This window comes from Sturnus vulgaris, chromosome 11 (genome assembly GCF_052056855.1).
Source record: "Sturnus vulgaris isolate bStuVul1 chromosome 11, bStuVul1.hap1, whole genome shotgun sequence".
In the NCBI taxonomy this organism is placed as follows: Eukaryota; Metazoa; Chordata; class Aves; order Passeriformes; family Sturnidae; genus Sturnus; species Sturnus vulgaris.
Window position 1 is genome coordinate 17,099,922 of NC_142253.1, and position 17,372 is coordinate 17,117,293.

At 41.3% G+C, this 17,372-nt stretch overlaps 1 protein-coding gene across 3 annotated transcripts; it reads right to left on the minus strand.

Annotated features, from left to right (window-relative positions):
- Positions 1 to 4,252: 4,252 nt before the first annotated feature.
- Positions 4,253 to 14,958, minus strand: ATRIP (ATR interacting protein). 3 transcript variants are annotated; one of them, XM_014869735.2, is made up of 13 exons: positions 14,646 to 14,958; positions 13,397 to 13,479; positions 12,231 to 12,401; positions 11,463 to 11,578; positions 11,025 to 11,185; positions 9,943 to 10,041; positions 9,378 to 9,507; positions 7,945 to 8,673; positions 7,268 to 7,410; positions 6,659 to 6,750; positions 5,761 to 5,844; positions 5,245 to 5,491; positions 4,253 to 4,792 (listed from the first exon to the last, which is right to left on the minus strand). In XM_014869735.2, the coding sequence occupies exons 1-13, from the start codon at positions 14,920 to 14,922 to the stop codon at positions 4,731 to 4,733; spliced, it is 2,394 nt and encodes a 797-aa protein (XP_014725221.1). In that variant the 5' UTR covers positions 14,923 to 14,958; the 3' UTR covers positions 4,253 to 4,730. The 3 variants fall into 3 exon arrangements, with proteins under 3 accessions (XP_014725221.1, XP_088027777.1, XP_088027778.1); XM_088171651.1 differs by having other exon boundaries at positions 13,397 to 13,482; positions 14,646 to 14,922; XM_088171652.1 differs by lacking the exon at positions 5,761 to 5,844 and having other exon boundaries at positions 13,397 to 13,482; positions 14,646 to 14,922.
- Positions 14,959 to 17,372: the final 2,414 nt, after the last annotated feature.

Below are 17,372 nucleotides of genomic sequence, written 5' to 3' on the forward strand. Positions count from 1 at the left end.
TTGTTGGCATTGCATTTTAGTTCATCTGTTTCTCTTTTCCCATGACTTTGAGCAGGTGCTCACCTGTGCAGTGTGGCTGAGTTTGAGAAGTGACAGGTGGAGAAATGCTCAGAGGAGAGCTGTGTGTCTTCCCCTCTCTCTGTTCAAAGGGCTGAGGAGCAGAACCTGGGTTTTGATTAAAACCTGCAGATTCCCTTAAGGAGCACATAGGGTTTCAAAGGTACCTTCACCCTTTATGGCAGCAAATATTGGTCATACAGGAGAGCAAACTGCTGAACTGAAAAGCTGAGATCCCAGGGTTAGGTGAGGAATATTGCTGGTTGTGTTTTCATAAGGTTTCATCAACAGTTGTCTATGGTAGTGTGAATTTTTCCAGAACAAAACTTGGCATGCATTTAAAACTCAAGAGCTGGACACACAGGAGGGAAAAACTTCAATAATTATTCCCAAACAAGCAATTCTTGCCTGTTTAATTTTTTCCAGGTATGGAAACTCAGTATCGTATCTCAGTACTTGTAATAGCTCAGCAGATTTTGCTTTAGCTAGTGGTTTGGGTTTGTTTTTTCTCTCTCGTTATTATTTGACCTCATCTAGATGTTTTTGCAGCCTGTACCACAGGAACCTGGTCAAATTTACAGCTTTTCAGTGAGCCATATAGGAGGGGAAAAACATACTCGTTAAATCTGTCCAAGGTGAGAGAAAGGTGAAGAAAATTTTACTTTATCCTTTCAAGAGCTCAGGCTTCTGCACTGATGGAATTGTGTCCTCTGCAAAGGCAGCCCCCCCTCAGGACCAGTTAGCCATTCTAAAACAACCCCTGATATCCCATTTCCCTTACTGCAGTCAAAATAACTTTGAAATCAGCTGCTGCAGCCTTTTCATTCCAACACTTTTTGCTCCTGCAATGTAATTTGTGGTTCACTCTCTGATGGTACCTTATCCCTGGGATCAGTTAGGATGTCATTTACAGACTGCTGGACAGGGGTTGCAGCTCAGCTGTGCTGTAAAGAAGGTTTTTTAGCAAAACAAATTGTTCATTGTCAAAACACCAACCAACAACATGATTAATGCATAGATTAAAACATTACTGTTTGTGTTTCCTCTGTTATGACACTACAGGCATTGGTTATTACATTCTGACCAGGTATGAAAATAAAGTGGCTATTTCCTCTGGATGTTTTCAAAAGCAGGTTAGCCTTTGAGCAGCTATTGCATTGACAAGCTTTAGGACTAAGTTTTCAGATTAGTCCATGCTCAGTGCTGGCAGTCAACTTCAGGCTGTGAAAATGTTGGCCCTTGCTCTTGGAAGTACTTTGGTAAACTTCAGCCACAGTGGGTTTGTAGATCTCTGTAGAGATCACACATCACCTTTTCTTACCAGTCTGCTAAATTACAATTAATAATGTACATTTTATTACAATTTACACTGGAAATGGAAGTTTGCATTTGCTGTTACATTCAGAGGAGAAAACACAGAGTCTCTTGAGGCAGAACTGCTGCATTTGACCCTGTGTAACCATTTGGCCATTATATCCATAAATAATATTGCAGACTGTAACAAAAACATCCAGTGGTTGGATGACTTTGTTCTAATTGTTTAGCACAGGCTTTTAAGCAGTAGCTCGTGGGATTAATATGAATATACCCAGCTCAGGTCAGGGATGTTGTGTGCTACAGGACAAAGTATTTTGTATTTGCCATCTTCACATATGTCATCTTGGTTTAAAAATACAGAATTTTGAGGCCTGACGTGACACAAAGCAGTTGTTTGGCTTCTCTGTGAAAGTTTGTTTCAGCTGCGGGCTGGATGAGCTGCAGAGGCCCTTTCCAACCTCACCAAGTCAATGATTCTGAAAGGTGTAGAATTGAGCAAGGTTTCATTGAGCAGGAAAAAGCAGCTCTGGTGAGCTCAGCTTTCAGCCAAGGGGAAACCCTGGTTGCCATCCCCAGGAGCAAGGAAGCAGATGGGTGGCTGCTGCTGAGGAATGTGATAATTGTGTGTGGAACATGCCTAGTGCTTTCCTTTGCTCAATACTTCGTTGTTCTGTCTCGTGCCTGTGCTTGATGCCAGAGTAAATTGCTTTTCTCAGTTAATATGGAGACACAGCTTATCTGTAACACGGTGGGGAAATGCAGACTGGCTATGGAAAAGCTGCTATGGTGGGAATTCCTCAGGGAGTAAAGAACTGATGATGAGGGATTAGCGGCTGTTTCATACATGACTGGATCTTTTTAATCCTGAGAAAAATTCCAGGAGAAAGTAAAAAGGGAAGAATTGCTGAAGGTCAGCATAATCTTAAAATAATCCTGACTGTAGGTCAGGACTGTAGGCTGGTCACTGTAAATGACCACTGTCTTAAAAAATTCTGGTGCTTCTGTAAGTATATTTCTTTCTGCCTTTTCTCTTTAGGAGTACAGCATCATTGTTCCTCAGGAATATGAACAGACAATGCCTTCGATTCTAAAAGCTGTGGTTTAATTTCACAGTAACACCATGTTACTGTGATTCCTGCCAGCCAAAGTGTAGGGGTTTGGATCTGTACGGTGTATGGAGTGTGGGTTGAACTACTTTAAAGTCCAGAGTTGGGAGAAAACTCAATGAGAATGTAAATGAACATGTTTGGGTGTTGTCTGTTAGAGGGGGTGGATGGGAAGGGATGCAGAGCCAGGAGGGAACAGTTAGTTTTCCTACCAGTTTTTTCCACAGATAAGTCTTCTGTTTATATAAAGTTTAGCAATAATCCACTTCTCCCTTTTTCCAAGTTGCCATACACACACCCTTTAGATGAAGCCAAGTATTTTTAAACAACTTTTTATAACTGGATTGCTTCAACAGTTTGGGATTCCTTATGGAACTGTTTTTTGTCCAAACCTTTAACAGTTCATTTGGTCTGTTCACCCAAATGGGTTCAATGTGTCTTATCTCTGTAAACTCAAATTGTTTAGAGAAATTAAGTGGTGAGAACGGTTGAAAAGTGATGGCAGATCACTGCCTTTTGGGATATCTGAGGTACTGTGACTGTCATATCTTTGTTAGGACAGCTCTAAGCTTGCCCCTCACAGCAGGCTCACAGCCAGATACTGCTTTACCACAGCTCCTGCTCATTGGGCTGTTTTTAAGGAGTTATCTTAATGTTTATTTTGGTTTTGAGGAAGGAAAGGGCTTTTCCATGCACTTTCCAGCTCTTTTCTCTAATCCTAAAGACCAGGAAATGTTTGGTGGTTTTTCTTTTTTCTTTTTTTAGGATTGCTTTGTTTATTTGCTTATTTATTTATTTTACATGGACAAGTCAAATGTTTTTTGTCACACCAACATCTGCAGCTTGTCTTGTCCAGGGCCTGGTGACAGTTCCATGGTTGTGACCAGGCAAGCACACACAGACTTTTTCTGCTTTGTGCCTGTGCATCCTTCCTTGGTGCATTTCAGCAAGAACATGGCAGTTTTCCAGATGCTACAAGGGATTTGAAACCTGTTACTGAGAGGAGCAGTTGGCAGCTTGTGTTTCACAGAAACGACCTGGCCCTGCCTGGTGCAGCTACTGCTCAGAGAGGAGGAGGAGGAGGCTGAGCCCAGGCTGGCGGGAGGAAGGAGCTTTGGCCCTTGGGAGATGCTGGATTATTATTCCAGTTCTTCCTGCATAGGCATTTCTAGGAAAGTTCTCTTCCAATGCAAGAGCCAAGCCAGGAGCTTGCTGAGCACACAGAGTGGGTTCTGCTGCAGGGTGAGTCACAGCCCCTTTGGGCATGACCAGAGAACAGAATTCCTCCCAGTTTTCCAAAGGCTTCCTTCTCACTCTCGTACAGTCTCTTGTTCTCCTGGTTCCAGGCTTGAAAAGAGCTCTCCCATCTGAAAAAACACACCTGTGGGCTCATTTTAATAACACCACACTTCCCTTTTTAGGGTGTAAGGCTTAGTTGATGACCTGCAGGCCAGTGTGACAGTGAGTGAGGATCATGCACCCCGTTGGGGTGAGGCAGGAACTTTTCCTCCAACCTTTGGTGCTGAATCCTAGGAATGAGATGCTTCATCTTCTCTATGACCAAAACCCCAGCCATTCTGCATACATTTAAATAACCTTCTATTGCCAAGGATGCACTTCTCAACGGTACCATCCTACTCTTCTAAGGGGAATTATAAAATGTACGTTCTAGTATTTTTTGTTTTGGCATCTCAGTAATTACACTTCCAGCAGATTCATGAAATTGAGTGAGCTCAGGTGACCAATCCTCAGCAAGAAATTCAAAGCTTAAGTTATTTCTAGAAGGGTTTTTAAAATCACCATAAACTGTTTACTAATATCAACAATATGAAAATTCTGGAAGACACACAAGGAAGTGGTACAGTACAAAAGAAACAAGTGTGTTCAGAAGGCTTTCATATGAATGCAATGATGCCAAACACCTCAGCACATTCAGCATCATAAATTCAGCTGTAGTCACAGTAAAATAGAGACTAGAGAGAAATTCCCATTCCATTCACAGCTGTTTCATACAGGATGAAATTCATAACCAGAACCGGTCATAAGCCATTAAGTGAGTTTGCACTACCATTCATCAAAATTCCTTTGCTTTCAACTACACTTAGGTAGCACTGAAATAATTAAAACAAAGAAACCTTTGTTGTGCTGCGAGTGCAACCCAAGATTATCACTGAAAAGGATGATTCAAAGTTCACATTTGCATTGGCAATGATGACTCAGATGAGAAAGGACAGATATCTTTGCTGTTGGCTAGCTGGAGTCTGTTCCTTGGTCTTCTGGCTCAGGAGGATACAATTCATCCAAAATCAGCTCTGCAACAAAAAATAATATGTTTCAGAGAATGATTTTTCTTTTTTCCTCCTGCTTCATACAGTATAATTATAGCTGGTATCTGCACTTTAGAACATACTGATGGTAGAAGACTACAGCAAATAAATTTTTTGAGGTTCCATGCAAACAGGTCTTTAGGTTTGTGTTTTGTCACACAAACTTCTCCCCCTCTTTTCTTTAATGCCTTTTTTAGGGATACCTTCCACTATCCCAGGTTGCTCCAAGCCCCATCTAGCCTGGCCTTGGACACTTCCAGGAATAGGGCAGCCACAGCTGCTCTGGGCAACCCTCACAGGGAAGAATTTATTCCTAATATCCAATCTAAACTGCTTCCAGAGGTCCGAGGAACAACCAGCTCTGGTACTTGTTAAAAAAGAAGTGACATTTTTATTTCTGTACCATGGAAAAAAGCCAACATTTGACTGATTTTTACCTTCAGAGGCACTCAGTTTTTTAGTCTTTTTGAGAATGGCTCTTACACCTGGCATGGCTTGGTCATACTGATGGAGAACTTCCAAACAGTGTTCATGGAACAGTTTATCTTTCTGAGACAAGCTGTGCAAGAGTAAAACAGCATCCCGTAAAAACTGAATAACTCGTTCCTTATGTGCACACGAGCTGGTCTCAGATCTAATCTTCATCCACTGTCTGTGCAACATCACAATTAGTGCCTTAACCACCTGCAAAAGGAAAAACAGTGCCTTAATATACAAAGCAAAAATATAGGAGCAGAAAATTTATTTCAATATGAACTTTACTGCTTAATCTCTTCAAATTTCAGCATATTTTCTAGCAAGCCAAAGCAAGCTTCCTAGAAGGTGGCATCCTCTAAAGTACAGGACACTTCTGTTTCTCTACAGCAAAAAAATAAAAGAGGCAAAAAGTAATTTCAGCATTGAGTACTTGGAAGTTCTCAACAGGTTAAACCGGGGGAGTGTGGTGAACATACCTCGAGGTTGCACTGACAGTCTGTGCCAGGAAATAAAACTGCTGGTCTGGAGCACCACATGCAGCGTGTCAGGAGCCTGACTGACTGTTACAAACACAGGCTGTGTTAGAGTGAGGGCTAAGTTATGATAATGCATTGCTAGTTGCAAATATTCTTGGGGTATTTTTTCACTTCACAGGTGATGTCTTTTACCCTCAAAGTTGTACAAGTTTTTTTCCCTGTAACACTTTACAGACAGAATTTGCCTTGCATAGAAAACTTCTCAACTTTCTGATGAGTGGCCTTTAATTCACTGCATATACAAATAATGTGTTTACACTTACAGTGCAGGTGGGGGTAATAGAAAGGGTTCAATATCCTCCAAAATGAGGGAAGTAGAGCAAATAGAACCTCAAATAAGTCACTTCTGTCTGTACAAACAACACAAATTAGGTTTAAAAGCTACTCTTTCTATATATAACCATGACTGGTAAAGACCAAGTTAGCATTTCAATTGAATGCAAGGAATATAAATCTTAAATCACTATAGACTGCCTTTTAAATGTAATAAGCACAATCAAAATGAAACACAAATCTTGCTTCTTTTTAATCTTTTATTGCTCTAAAAGCAAAATAAAGCTTAGTGCTGAACATCTGCAGCCATCCAAGGATCTTCCTTGGTTTTTTCAGTGACTTAAAAGACTATTATGACCAATCCTCTCTTCAAGGATAGTTAAACATTCAGTTTCAAGCAGGTCCTTTCAAAAATCATTGTAATCCCTTACTGCAAGCCCATACTTGCAGTTTTGTATTTCAGCTAGAGATTGAACTTGTTTTCAGACAATGTGTGCAGTCATGCTCCTCCCACTCCCCCAGCTGGAAGGAGAAGGAAAGAGCACATGGACACAGCCGTGGTTACCTCTTGCTCCAGCTGAAGCCAAAGCATTTCAGATGCTGATTTATCTGGCCTGGATGTTATGTACATGTAGAGTGCAAGGAGAAGGCAAGTATCTGAAACAGAGAGAACGTTGTTCTTTTTCCAACCAGCCACTTGTTCATGACAAAAATTAATTCTATCCTAGGACTCATGTTACAGGCTCAGCTTCTTGTTTTACTTCCCACATCTTCAGCAGTGCTGAGTAAATTGGTATCCCTAAGCTTAATATTTGCCTTTGTGGTAATCCTGTCCTGGTTCATTCATAAGGAACTGAACAGAGATCATTTGTCATGCAGAGTACTGGTATCTCTAAACAGTGCCATGAACACAGGTAAATTTATCTTCAAAACTCCTCAAAAGCCCCCTTTTCCTCATCAATCTTAAATATACAATCTAAAAAGTGGTTTTAAAATGGCTATCAAAAGCACTGCTTGTAGACAAATACCACAAATACTCTCCAAATCATAAGCAGAAAACAAGTTTTCAGTTACGCAGGCTTTTTGCCCTCTGGGATTTCAGCACCTTGGAGCAAGGCCTGTTTGCATTACTTTTAGTCATGGTAACAGTTCCCTGTGTCCTTGAGTTTTTTACCTGAATGAGAACAGAGTTGAGCAACCAACAGGTGGTGCTGAGCAAGAGCACACAGGAGTCTCACAGTCAGCAGCACAGCAGGCAGAGGAGTCTCGGGGTGCAGGCAGCGCTGCAGTATCTGGCTACTCAGTAAGTGCTGGAAACTTCAAAACAAAACTTAGTTAGAAAAGAGAAGTGCAGTTACAAGTTGAAAATATTTTTTGCAGACAGCATCAAAATTTGTGCCTTTCTAGATGTTCAGAACATACCCAATCTTAAATTATCTATCATAAATACAAAGCATGCTGGAAAACATTGTTACTTTTGCAGTCACTGTAGTTCACAGTGGCAGTTTTACCTGCCAGAATGAGATCCTGTGCTTTCCTTCCTTGTGCACCTCCCAGCAATCACCAAAACCCCAAAATGAATGTTATAAAGCTTCACTTTCAATGAGGCAACAACATCTGCTTCATATGAACATCATCAGCAAACCTTGTTATTGATCAGGGATGATTATTACACTCATTAACAGAAAAGGCAGTAGAAAGATCCTCAGCTGCTTCTCAAATGTGATCTGAGATGTGATTTCTCTCATACATAGCATAACTTCTACTGGAAGCTGCCCAGATGAGTTTCAACAGAGAATGAAAACAGCCAAACAGCACTCTGAGATAATTTTAAAACTTTTACTGACTTACTTTATTAACAAGTCCATAGTTGAATTTTCAGCTAATTTCACCAAAACCTTTAGGCTTTGGCTCAGGATATTGTCGGCCTGGGAGCCCCTTGCAGCAGAGAAAGCTAAAATCTGAAGCAGCTTTTTAAACAAAGGATGTTGAGCTCCATCAGTATTGGGAGGATCCTGTGGAGCAGGCAGCCCTCCTTGTGTCCTGCTCTCTTCTTTATTGTCACACTGATTGTCACACAATCCATTTTTGTCCATGTTGGAAACCTGTTCGTCTCCAGCAGCAGAACTTTTTTCCATTTCAGCAGACAGCAATGTGTGGACAACATCCCAGCTGTAGAACACTAAATAATAAAGGATCCCCAGTGATACAAGAGTAGTTTCTTCAAGGGATGACCTGAAGTCCTCCTTGCTCGACACCGTGCTCGTGCTGGCTCTGGAAGCAGCAGCTGGGTGTGTCCCACAAGCTCCATTCCCTGCCGTGTCCCCGAGCTGCTCTGCTTGGCAGAAGGCACCAATGTGGTGCTCCACCAAGGGCAGGAGATGGACAGCACCTTGGATCCTGCTCTGTGTGAGGGGCAAGAGCCTTCCCTGGCCTTCTGCTGGGCTTCCCTCAGATAATCCTTCATCTAGAGCAATCAAGTTCAGTCCTGTTATTGCCAGTTTTTGAGCTTCTTGCAGGGATACAAGAGGAGCAATTCCTTCTTGAGTTGTCCTGCTGCTGGGGAGTTGTGTGGGCTTCCTGTCCAAATAAAAGTAAAAGGGAAATGCTTCACAAGAAAAGGCAGAGAACAGAGTTGAAATCTGAGTTATCCATATTATGAATTGGATAATAGAAAGGCCAGAGTACTAGGAGATGTCTGTTTCCAAAATAGGAAAAACATCATCCTATTCCTTGATGCCTGCATGGAAGAGACATTTCAAAGCATTCTAGGTTTTATTAATAATAAAAAAGGAAAGGTATGTCAGAACCTAGAGTCTAATTCTGTAAAGTGAAAAACTATAATTCATATCCAATCTTCATATTTAAAATGCTTTACCAGGAAATATAAATATATCTTGGAAAGTTGCACACAAACTGTACATTACAAATTGAACAGAGTTTCTGTTTTGAAGATATAAAACCAACTTTTAATCACATCTTCAGCATTTTCTTCCCCCTTAAGTCACGATCATGTTTCTGTGCTTCCCACATTGCAATGCAAGCTGCTGAACTCCCAGGTTTAGTTCTGTGCCTTCCCCTAACAGATAATTAACCTAATTTATTTTTAGTGATGTTCCAGTGTTTAGTATCTGTGATAATCAAAGATGCAGAATGATGTTCCAAATTTTGCCCTAAATGGCCTAAGCAGAGCATGATTTACCACAGGGAATGAGCTGTCCTGCATGACCAAGTGTTTCCTACTACAGAGAATGCCACAGTTTAACAAAGAAAACAAAACTTACGTATCCAAAGAGTTGGGTGGCAACACAGCTCCAGGTAGAAGCTCAGAGTTGCTGCTAAGAAGGTGGCAGAGTCCTAGAAATGACCCAGGGACAATGGGCTGCTTCATCAGTGCATTCAGCAAGATAGAACCTGGAAGGATGCAGAATTTTCTTTGGAGGAGATTTGCCATCATCAACAACAAAAAAATCAGTATTTCAGAAGATCACCCTTATTTAGAGGGCTCGCAACCTCAAAATCTTTTTTTCATTATGAATCTTCTTTCTTAACAGGAGGATGATTTTCAGAAAAATGAATTTAAGGTATTTAAATAGAAACCAAGTTATAGTACGAGGTATTTTAATAGGCTGTGATCACATATCCCAGCTGTTCTGGTGACTTGCCCTCCATTTTCCAATCCAGACCTTGAAATTATGTGATGCAATTCCACTGCCAACTGTAACTAAGATAGTACCCTAAAGAATTCTTGGAGCTGACTGTTTAAAATGCTTTATAGTGTTGTTGTGGTGTTTTTTTTAAAGATACCTTTTCCCTGGTTTTATTTCTGCATTATGAGAATAATATTACCTTGTGTCTTTCGTTTGGGGACAGAGTTGTAGGAACTGTTTTTTCCTGTTGCTTTGTGCTGCTTCAGGGATGAGACTTCAGGATGAGTTATCTTCCTGTCTGAAACAAACAGAGACTGGGAGAACACAGATCTGCACCCATCCTGTACACACAGCCACAGTGTTAGATAATATTTTAATCATCTCTATATGTCACAATTACCAAGCAAACCAAGGCCAAAAGCCTTGCAGAGTTCAGAAAAAAAAGTAAACAAATGTATTTTTTCAAACGAATTGGCATATTGAGTGTTGTTACCATAACAAACAATAGCAATACCAATGCTTTCAGGCTACTGAATTTTTCTTTTTGCTGGAGTTCCCACTGCCCATATTTTTAGAATGAACAGTGTAACTGACAGCAACATCTCAGATTTTTCATGACTCTTCAAGTAAAGATTAGTTGGTGATATCCACATTTCTTCTATTTTTTATTTCCCATTGCTATAAAAAACCACTAATTTTGTTTCATATTAGAGCAATCTTCAATTATATGCAGATATTAATTTCCTAAGCTCTACTCAATGAATTTCAAGATACAATTTTGTGAGAATTACTACCCTACATATAAAAGAGGAAATGAGTATATTGTTTCAGTTGCTTCTTTCAAGGTGGCTAAGTATGTACCCTTTAAAATCCAATCCCCAAAATGCTAGAACAAGAATACAAAACATGCATTAGCTAACTAGCAGGCCAAGAAATAAGCAAATTATTTCCTATTCTTTATGCAATGAGAAAAGACAGATGAACAATTTGGATGTTTTAGTTCATCACGCAATAAAGTTTTTTATTGCAGCCACTGGCCACTTCATCATTGACATCCTGGCATCTGGTACTAAAGTATGAATTAAAACGATCTTCATGCAAATTTCAGTCATGGCTTTTTAACTCCAGTTGGTATAAAGTGGAAAAATATTAAGCAAGACCAAAATAAAACAAATAACTGTGAACTGACAGTTTTTTTATGACTGTTCAGTCACAAAATCCTTCTCAAGTGTAAAATGTTCACATGCAGCTAAAAATGTTGCAAGCTGTACATGGGTTTACCTTCTTTGATTGAAATAGTCAGGGCCATCAAATTTCCTGAAGAACACGAGGGCTTAGTGGACATTTCAGCATTGAAGGATTCCTTTGTAGGAAAAGATCTTCTTCCTGGCTGTGGAGAACATCCTTCTGATTTCACTTGTACCACAAGATTCTTTTTAGGGCTAAGATAAAAAGACAAATCAGTATTTCTTTTGTAATTATTTTACTAAACAATCTATTTTCTTTGCACTGATGTTTTAAAGGTACTTCACTATGAACTTCTATCACAGATACCAGGAAGGCTCTTTTTTGAGCAAATTCCATAGATGTCATCAGACTTTACTGTTGTATTTTTTAAAGACAACAGAGCTAGGAGTTACATGAAGAAAGAAAACCTCTTCAATAGTTCAAACACATGTACTGCAAAAATGAACACAAATTCCTTTTCCAACCCCCTACCTTGTTGTTGGAACTGCCTGAGAAAGTTGTTTATTTCTTTCACAGTTTTGAAGTCGTGTTCTTAATTCATTCATTTCTGCATCCTTGAACTGCAGCTCAGAGTGCAAGGACTGTAACTGAAAGAGGAATTCAGGATAATTTTACCAGTTTAGAGGTGGTGCAACTGCAGAGCAACTGAGTTACCATGAGAGCTCCAGATCAGGATCTACTTACTGTGAACTCGGCACAAGATCTCCATTTTTAGGAACCTTAGCCCTGAAAATGTCCTACAAAGTCTGAGAACCAAGTGCCAGGAGTTCAGGCAAGAAGCCTTTGTGAGTGGCTAAGACAAAGCAAAGCAGAGCACGACTCCAGTGAGGCTGCAACTGCAGAGCCAAGTGGACAAAAACAGCCACTGCCCTCTTCAGGGCCTGCACAGAGATGACTGCAGCAGGAATAGCAATCTGGTCAGAGCCACAAAGCATGTTCTGTCACATTTCCCCACTCTAAAATACATTCCAATAGCAATATCCTCGGGATGGCTTCACAAAAGCAGTAAGTAAATGAAAACTTCTACCACCTGAATTTCACTCCTTTATTTTGGCAGGGGAAAACCCTCAACAAGTTCTTAAAAATGTTTTCTTCTAGGTAAGAAAATAAAAGCAAGCACTGTGGAAATTTTACACAAATTTCACACAAATGTCCCTCCTTTGACTAAATGGCCTGTGACATCATTAAGTCATAAATCAGCTTCTGCATGTGATCTGCATGTAACTGACATTCACAAACCTTTCTGGAGAACTCTTTTTCTTTCTCACTTAAAATCTGAATTTTCTGCTGTTCCAGTAGCAGGTATGATCTTTTCTGTTCCTCCATAGCAGACTCCATCTTCTGCATTGAGTCACGCAGAATTTTAATTTCTCCATTTTTAGTGAGAATTTCATCCTGCATTTCTTTCAGCTGCAAACAGAGGAATTCCATTAAAGGATGGATATAGCCAAAAGTACGTATTTGCATAAGTATGTTGTTGAAAATTAGGTGTATTTGTAATTTCTAGGGAGAAAAATGCTCCTGGTAACCCAGCTCAAAAATTCTACACATGTTGCCTCTAATCTTTCTCTGATTAAATCAGCCTCAGCTACTGTTTTCTTTAGCATAATTAAATATGACAAGACCATCCTTCACTTTCCCCTTCTCTGCAATTATGTTTTGGGGGATTTTTTTTAAAAAAATGTTCGTCATACACATCAATAATTTATTAACTATTTGGATCATAACAGTGATAATTTAATTACACTACTACATCCATCAGGACAAACAACAAACACTCTAAGACAAGGTACCATCCCCAGACATTATCTTCATGACATTGAGTCTCTAATACTTCCTGAGCAGCCACCACCACTCAGAGACAAGACTTTGGAGGGATAATAAAGTAGTTACTCAGAAAAGCAAGAAGAGAAGATCAGAAAGACTCTTCTCTACAACTGTAAAATTATGATTTAATATGGTATTTAATATGGAGATTGCCTGATAAAGGTGGATATAATAGAGCTGGGAAAGATACAGAGAATGGAGAAAGGGAAACAGAGTATCTTTCCATAAAGGATCAGCAGAAGGTAAAGTAACAAAGTCACTTAAATGTCAGGTAACTTTTTCAAATCTTTTAAGTTGAACAAAACAACTCTGGCTGATAGGGCAGAGAAATTACTTGATAGGGAACAAATCAAACTGAAAAATTAGCACTTGCTAATCTGAAATGAATAAAATAGTGCTCTCACTCTTTAGTATTGCTAGAGCTGTTTCTAATAGAATGATTTTAACATAGCCCTAGATTACAAAGATTATTGATCACTTTGATTAGAATTAAATGCTTGGGACCGGATTTACCCCACCTTTCAATTATTCCTATCAAAAAATGTGATATTTAGAGGAGAGGGGAGCATATTGCCAACCTTCTGTTTGACTTCCTCATGCTGTGTCTGCAGCACTTCAAACTGGAATGCATCTCTCATCAGACCCTCTTCTGTTCTGCTTCCTGCTGCAGGAAAAAGGCAAAATCTGAAGCACAGATGATGAATGTACAGCACTGGTGACTCAACACCAAGGTTTTATTTTTCATTGCATACATCTGAATATCTTAGTATTTTACTGTCATTACAAGCAGGTAAACTGCCTCATCTAACCACCTCAGGAACTTTGCTAGTGCTTGTGCATCAATTCTTATAACAGAAGGACCCCTGCACCTTCAAATTTCTAATCACAGAATGGTTTGGACTGAAAGGAACCTTAAGGATCATCTCATCTTAAACCATCAAGATGACCCACAGCAAAAAACAAGCATTTAACCTGAAGATTCATTCTCTGAGATAACTTTAGTTAATGCACAAACAAGGGTTCACTGAAAACTTGTTCACCTGGTGAGATGACTCATGTCAGGGTTGCTAAAACAGACTTAGATTATTCAAGCTCTTAAGCTTCATTATGAAGAAACCCCTGCTTTTGTTTCTTTCAAAATACACCTGGAAGTTAAGCTATGCATTTATTAGTAGAAATTAGGAGGGGAAGAAAAATCTGAAAGCCAATATGCTACCAGAATATGATACCCAAAGCATTTTGAAAGTTTAGGAAACTCAGTTTTTTTATTTGGCAGGTTTAACACGCAGCACCCTTGTCCCAGGCTGGCTCCTGGTGCCATGAGATCAATGCAGTGTGCCTGCCTGCTGGGACTGTTACTCTCGTTATTCCTCTGGATCCCAACCATCCCTCTCACACCGGGGGTCATGGGGTGCTGGTGGCCAGGGAACAGGCAGCAGCAATCCCCGTAAGAGAACTTACAAGAGAGATGGAACAAATCTATTTACAAGAGCCTGTAGTGACGGGGTAAGAGGGAGGGGCTTCACGCTGATGGAGATTTAGGTTAGATATTAGGAAGAAATTCTTCCCTGTGAGGAAGGTGAGGCCCTGGCACAGAATGCCCAGAGAAGCTGTGGCTGCCCCATCCCTGGAAGTGTCCAAAGCCAGGTTGGACACTGGGGCTTGGAGCAGCCTGGGACAATGGAAGGTGTCCCTGCCCATGGCAGGGAGTGACACTCGATGGGCTCTAAGGTCCTTGCAATCCAGGCCATTCTGTGGCTCCTAAAGGGACATCAAACCCTTTCGCAGCAGCGGGGCAGTGAGGGACAGCCGCCGGGACACACCGACCTTGCCGCCCGGCCCGGGGCAGCTCCGGAGCTCCCCACGCGTGTCCCGCGGGTGGATCCTGCGACAGCGCCTGCGAGGCCAGGATGTCGATCTGCTCCAGGTCATCCGCCGTGAAGTCATCACTATCCCCGAACGGGTCCACGATCCCGATCACGGCGCTCTTGGGGCGCTTGTGCGGAGGAAGGCCGCCCCGGAGCGCGGGCGGGGCGGCCGCAGCCCCGCTGTCCCCGCAGAGCGCGGGGCCGCTCCGCTTGCGCGGCACGGGCAGCGCCGCCATGCCGGCCCGGGACCCGCGGGGCCCACACGCCGCCGGGCCGCCCCGGCCACGCCCCCCCGCGCGCGCCGCGCCGTCCGCCAATCACCGCCAGGCAGCGGTCCCAGTACAGCCAATGGGATGGCGGCGGCTTCAGAGCCGGCTGTCAGCGATTGGCCGCGGGCAGCCGGCACGCAAGCGCCTCGCTGATTGGGAGAGAGGGAGGCGGGAAGGCTTCTCCCCTCAGCGATGAGGGGGGAAGGCGGAGACGTCAGACCTCGAGCGATGACGTCAGACTTGAGAGGTGATGTGGTGAGGGTTGTCCCCCTGATGTCACACCTGGCTTCATCCCAGGCACGATGGCGTCACACAGCAGCTGGAGGGGGCTGTGACCCGTCCTGTGCCGCTGTGGCACTGCCGGCTGCAGGCACTAAACTGGGGCCTCTAAAAGGGTAAGGGAAGTGCAGTGTTTGCAAAAGTCCTGTGCTAAACCCCCACCGTTAAATTACTGGCAGTCACTTGCTTTTGTAATAGTATTTTGCCTGTTTTTAGTGCTGGACTGAAAAATAGAGTTTCCAGCTCTGTATAACTCAGGTGGGTGTGAGGTCACAGCTATGTTTATAAACCTTTTAAGAGGACGCTAGACCATAGTCTTGCAGCACATTTTAAAAACAGGGTCACTAATTATTTTTATTTCTATCAATCAGTTTACAAATCCCTTGACGGTCTTTTAAGTGAAAACCACCGTGTTAGTGTGACATATTTCCAATTCTGTCCGAGAATTCTGATTTCTCTTGTTCATTTCGCTATTTCCCATTACATGCAGGAAAATCAGATTATCACTAGAGGGTCATTTTCTTTACCCACGCACTGCGTGAGCAGCCTGTGAGGAGCCAGCAAAGCCCAAAGAAAGCCCTGAGGGTCTTTGTTCCCTGCTGTGCTCAAGTAGCAGAAGGTGGTCCCGATGCAGCCAGCAGGTGGGAACAGCTCAGGTGCACAGAAAAGGGGCACTCTCCAAGGGAAGCTGCTCTTGTGTCACTTTAGTTTTGATGTGCTGCTTGAAGATTTTGTTTTTGTTTCTTCAAGAAGTCGTTTCATCAATTATGGGCCAAACTGGGGGAATTGTGGATGGGTTTGATGCTCAAAACAGTGAATGTACTATTATTTATGCTTGGAATTATTGCTTTTCTCCCTCTAGTGGGAAAGGTAACGTGACATTTGTCTTTGTAGTTTAGCCATGAACAAAAGTTACTTCTTGCTTTTAAGAATGGTTTTATTTCTTTATGTTTAAAGAGAGATGTTTTGAGGAGATGGAGTAAAACCAAAACTGATTATTTAGTTTAAAACCTCTCCTGGCAATTTCTAGTGCTCAGTTTCCACTGCTTATGTTTGTAGACATATGTAAGAGAGCTTAATTTAAATAACTTAAAAGGAACTTGATTCAGACATTACTTGTTCTTAATTCTGGATTTTGGTTTTTTTGTTAGTTTTTATTGTTTGATGGTTTGGGACTTTTTTTTTTTGGTTGCCTAATAAATTAATAGGATTGTGCTAGTATTACTATTTTTTGTTATTGCTGCTTTTAAATAACAGTATACTGTTTGAGTGATATACCTTCAGTTTTACTTTCTCGTCTTCTAGGTAAAGCTGAGGAAAAATAGAATGGTAGAACACTTGCACAAACTTTATTTTTAACAAGATAAACCAAGATACTGACTCTGTTTTCCTCTATTCCGGGTGTTGCTGCTAAAGAGAAAATGACTTGAAGAGGATCAGAATAACAGCAATGTAAGTCTGAGATGTAGAATTAGCTTTAAATACAGCAGCCTGTGGAACCATTTTTGGGCAGGGGGATGAAAGTCAAACAGTTACATATCTGCTGATTTCTCATCTTTCTGTGTCTTGCTTGAGTCTTAAATATGAAACTCCCTGAGGAGAACACAAGAAATCAAAGTGTTCTTGTCTTTAGCACTAGACATCTTCGTGTCATCTGAGAACTGACATTTTTTGATTGTTATAGCCAGAATTTCGTGTTTCATTTGAACATTCCACTTAGGACTAATAGATCCAGATGTCAGACCTCAATCCACGTGAGAAGTTTTAGCATTACCATTTGACTCTTGCAATACTTTTAGCTATTTTTCATTTGCTTTCTACTCTCGCTATTACTTTCGTTTCTCACATGCAAGTTAAAACCAGGGCTCTTCATGTCTGTCTTGGCTTTAGCAGTATCTTATCTTACTTCAGAGTAAAATCACTAGGATAACTGGGAATTTGTGCATTTTTTCATTTGGGCGCACACGCTGTGGAAAGGACGAGCTCTTTAGCATAATTAAGCATTAAGTTTAATAACTTCTGTGTGGATTTGGACAGTTATTAGTGCTGCTAATGGTATGTTCATTCTAAATGCTAGCAAGAATTTTATAACTCCAATGCAAGTCTTGTTTCTTTGTCCCTTATTTCAATGAAGCTGG

Bases quoted from the DNA above. Each gene is read 5' to 3' on its own strand.
- ATRIP (XM_088171651.1), bottom strand. From the start codon at position 14,922: ATGGCGGCGCTGCCCGTGCCGCGCAAGCGGAGCGGCCCCGCGCTCTGC. The intron at 11,186-11,462 runs GTAGGGGGTTGG...TTTTTATCTTAG, and splicing joins CAGGCAGTTCCAACAACAAG to CCCTAAAAAGAATCTTGTGG. The intron at 5,845-6,658 runs GTAACCACGGCT...TGTTTGTAACAG, and splicing joins GGCTTCAGCTGGAGCAAGAG to TCAGTCAGGCTCCTGACACG.